The sequence below is a fragment of the Trachypithecus francoisi genome, unplaced genomic scaffold (genome assembly GCF_009764315.1).
Source record: "Trachypithecus francoisi isolate TF-2019V2 unplaced genomic scaffold, Tfra_2.0 Lachesis_group8, whole genome shotgun sequence".
In the NCBI taxonomy this organism is placed as follows: Eukaryota; Metazoa; Chordata; class Mammalia; order Primates; family Cercopithecidae; genus Trachypithecus; species Trachypithecus francoisi.
Window position 1 is genome coordinate 14967703 of NW_022681473.1, and position 2883 is coordinate 14970585.

General features: G+C 41.8%; 1 protein-coding gene across 1 annotated transcript; it reads left to right on the plus strand.

Moving 5' to 3' along the window:
• The first annotated feature begins 1013 nt into the window (after window positions 1-1013).
• Window positions 1014-2468, plus strand: LOC117081469 (olfactory receptor 10W1). Its single transcript, XM_033207446.1, has one exon. It carries the CDS (start codon window positions 1381-1383, stop codon window positions 2323-2325), a length of 945 nt encoding a protein of 314 aa, XP_033063337.1. The 5' UTR covers window positions 1014-1380; the 3' UTR covers window positions 2326-2468.
• The last annotated feature ends 415 nt before the right edge of the window (window positions 2469-2883 follow it).

A 2883-nucleotide genomic window follows, 5' to 3' on the forward strand; every position in this document is an offset into this window, starting at 1 on the left:
CAAACCACATCACTTCCCTTCACTGCTGATTTCACATTGATACACTGCCCCTCCTCTACATAATATAGTATAATGTGCAATACGCTAAGTGGCATTAGAAACCATTTCAAAGCATTATTGAAGGTCAGCTCAGGAAAAGAGACCAACTGAAATAGATACCGCTTGTTAGCTGTTGGAAAAACAGCAGAGAGCCATTTCTGCCCTAGGTGCTCTTATTATTTGTAGCTGCCTACACATATTTTTCCCCCACGCTTGTGACATTGAGGTAGGTTTGTGTGAATAATTTTTACTGTAAGTGGTGCTTCTCGGTAGAGATTTCTCTTCAAATCTCCTATTCAATAACAGGAAATATTAAAATTTGGCACGTTGAAACAAGGTCACACATGACGTCTTTTCCACCTTACTTAATATGAGTTGGTCTGAGAAAAGAAGTGGAATGAATGCCCTTTGCAAATTATGTCTGTTTATTAAAAAGGTTTTGTGGAAATATATGGCTTCTCCCAGATGTCACATTAGCTTCTGAGAAATATGAAAAATAGACAAGCTTAGACTTTCATAATCATGCCCAAATTCACAGGAAGGCTTGTTAGATTTCCAACAGCTTGGGATCACATATTTTCTCATACCTCCACCTAAGCCAGGAATAAACATATGATAAAACACCTTGTTTGCTTCAAGCCTTATACTTCTTCTGATCAGATAAGGATAGAAAAACCAGCAGTAGAGAGGGCTTTGTCTCCCAAGGTATATGCCCGACACTGTCACACTCAGGCCTCTGTTAGCCCTTTGCTCCATAGGTAATTTTTTTCTTTCTTCATTTCCCATTGTATCACTAGTTTTGAGAGTTACATTGACATGTCACTTATTCAATACCCCAAGAGACACTGAGTGTAAATATTAGGTTGCTGCAAAAGTAATTGCAGTTTTTGCCATCAAAAGTAATGGCAAAAACTGCAATTACTTTTGCACCAACCTAATCAATATATGAATGAATAAATGGCTTATCTCCCTACCTTAATGATTTCTGGTCCCAAGAATTCCTTGACACTTTCTTGTGAATTTGCTGAAAGAATTGAATTTTCATTCCACTCCTTCTGAAAATAGCTCCTGAATTCCACCCACTTCCTCTGCCATTTTTCTTCAATAGTATCTTACATAGTTTGGCCCAACTCTTGGCAGGTAGAAATTGAGGTGTAGATATTATCGTGGAGAAACTTGGTAAAAGTGGAGAAAAGAAAAAGAACTAGTCTCGATCCTTCCAGTTTCTAACTCCAGTCCTGATTACATTAGATTCATGGCTCAGAATGTAATTTAATTTATCTTCAGTCTGATTCTTCCTTCTTTACTTGTAACTCTCCACAGAGAAATACTGTTAGCTCAATGACCTGGGAAAATCACTCAATATTGATGGAATTTGTGTTCCTGGCCTATCCCTCCTTCCCAGAACTGCGTATTCTGTCCTTCGTTGGGGTCAGCCTTGTTTATGGATTGATCATCACTGGGAACATCCTCGTTGTAGTGTCCATTCACACAGACGCCCGTCTATGCACACCCATGTACTATTTCCTGGGTAGCCTTTCTGGGATTGAAATATGCTACACTGCAGTGGTGGTACCCCATATCCTGACCAACACCCTACAGTCAGAGAAGACCATCACCCTCCTGGGCTGTGCCACCCAGATGACTTTCTTCATTGCACTGGGCAGTGCTGATTGCTTCCTCTTGGCTGTCATGGCCTGTGACCGCTATGTGGCCATTTGCCACCCCTTGCAGTACCCTTTCCTCATGACATTGACTCTTTGTGTCCACTTGGTTGTGGCATCAGTCGTCAGTGGTCTGTTCTTGTCCTTACAACTGGTAGCCTTCATCTTCTCTCTGCCATTCTGCCAGACTCAGGACATTGAGCACTTCTTTTGTGATGTGCCACCAGTCATGCATCTTGTTTGTGCTCAGAGTCACATTCATGAGCAGTCAGTGCTGGTGGCAGCCATAGTAGCCATTGCTGTGCCTTTCTTCCTCATCACCACCACCTACATCTTCATAGTGGCTACTGTGCTCAAGATCCGCTCCGCTGCTGGCTGCCACCGGGCCTTCTCCACCTGCTCTTCCCACCTCACTGTGGTGCTGCTGCAGTATGGCTGCTGTGCCTTCATGTACCTGCGTCCCAGCTCCAGCTACCACCCCAAGCAAGATCAGTTCGTCTCACTAGTGTACACATTGGGAACCCCACTGCTCAACCCACTCATCTATGCCCTGAGGAACAGTGAGATGAAAGAGGCCATAGGGAGAGTTCTTACCAGGAACTGCCTTTCCCAGAACAGCTAGGAAAGATGAGTGGACAACCTATCAGGCAAGTAGTTGGTTCTAGCCCACCAAATCTCTATGAAACTGAAATTTCTATCATTTGGTGTTAAAACTCATCTAAAAGATGGTATAAATTATATGGATACTGTTTAAGTGTGCCAAAGATTTTTAAATGTTTCTACAATTTGACTCAGTAATTTCTCCTCTCAGAAATGAGCATAAAGTGATATAAAGTGGCAAGTATAATACTTTGTCCAGTTACCAACTGGGAAGAGATAGCTCACTCAATAGATTTTAACTAAAAAATATTTTTAAAAGATTATCTACAGTGGTTATGGGTCAGGAAACCAATAAAATGTGGCATGGAACTAACATACTAGCATCTCAGCCCTAGACTTAAAAGGCGTGCAATAGAAGAAGGATGCAACATTATCAGAGTCCAATGACAGCTAGATCTAAGGAGATAAACCACTTGGTAGAAACTGTGGCATCAGAAATAAAAAGAAACTATGGCAGAACTATGGCCATGCAAGGAAGAGATAGAGAGGTAAATACCCCAGAGTCTCTCTGCTCAAAATC

Bases quoted from the DNA above. Each gene is read 5' to 3' on its own strand.
- LOC117081469 (XM_033207446.1), top strand. From the start codon at position 1,381: ATGACCTGGGAAAATCACTCAATATTGATGGAATTTGTGTTCCTGGCC.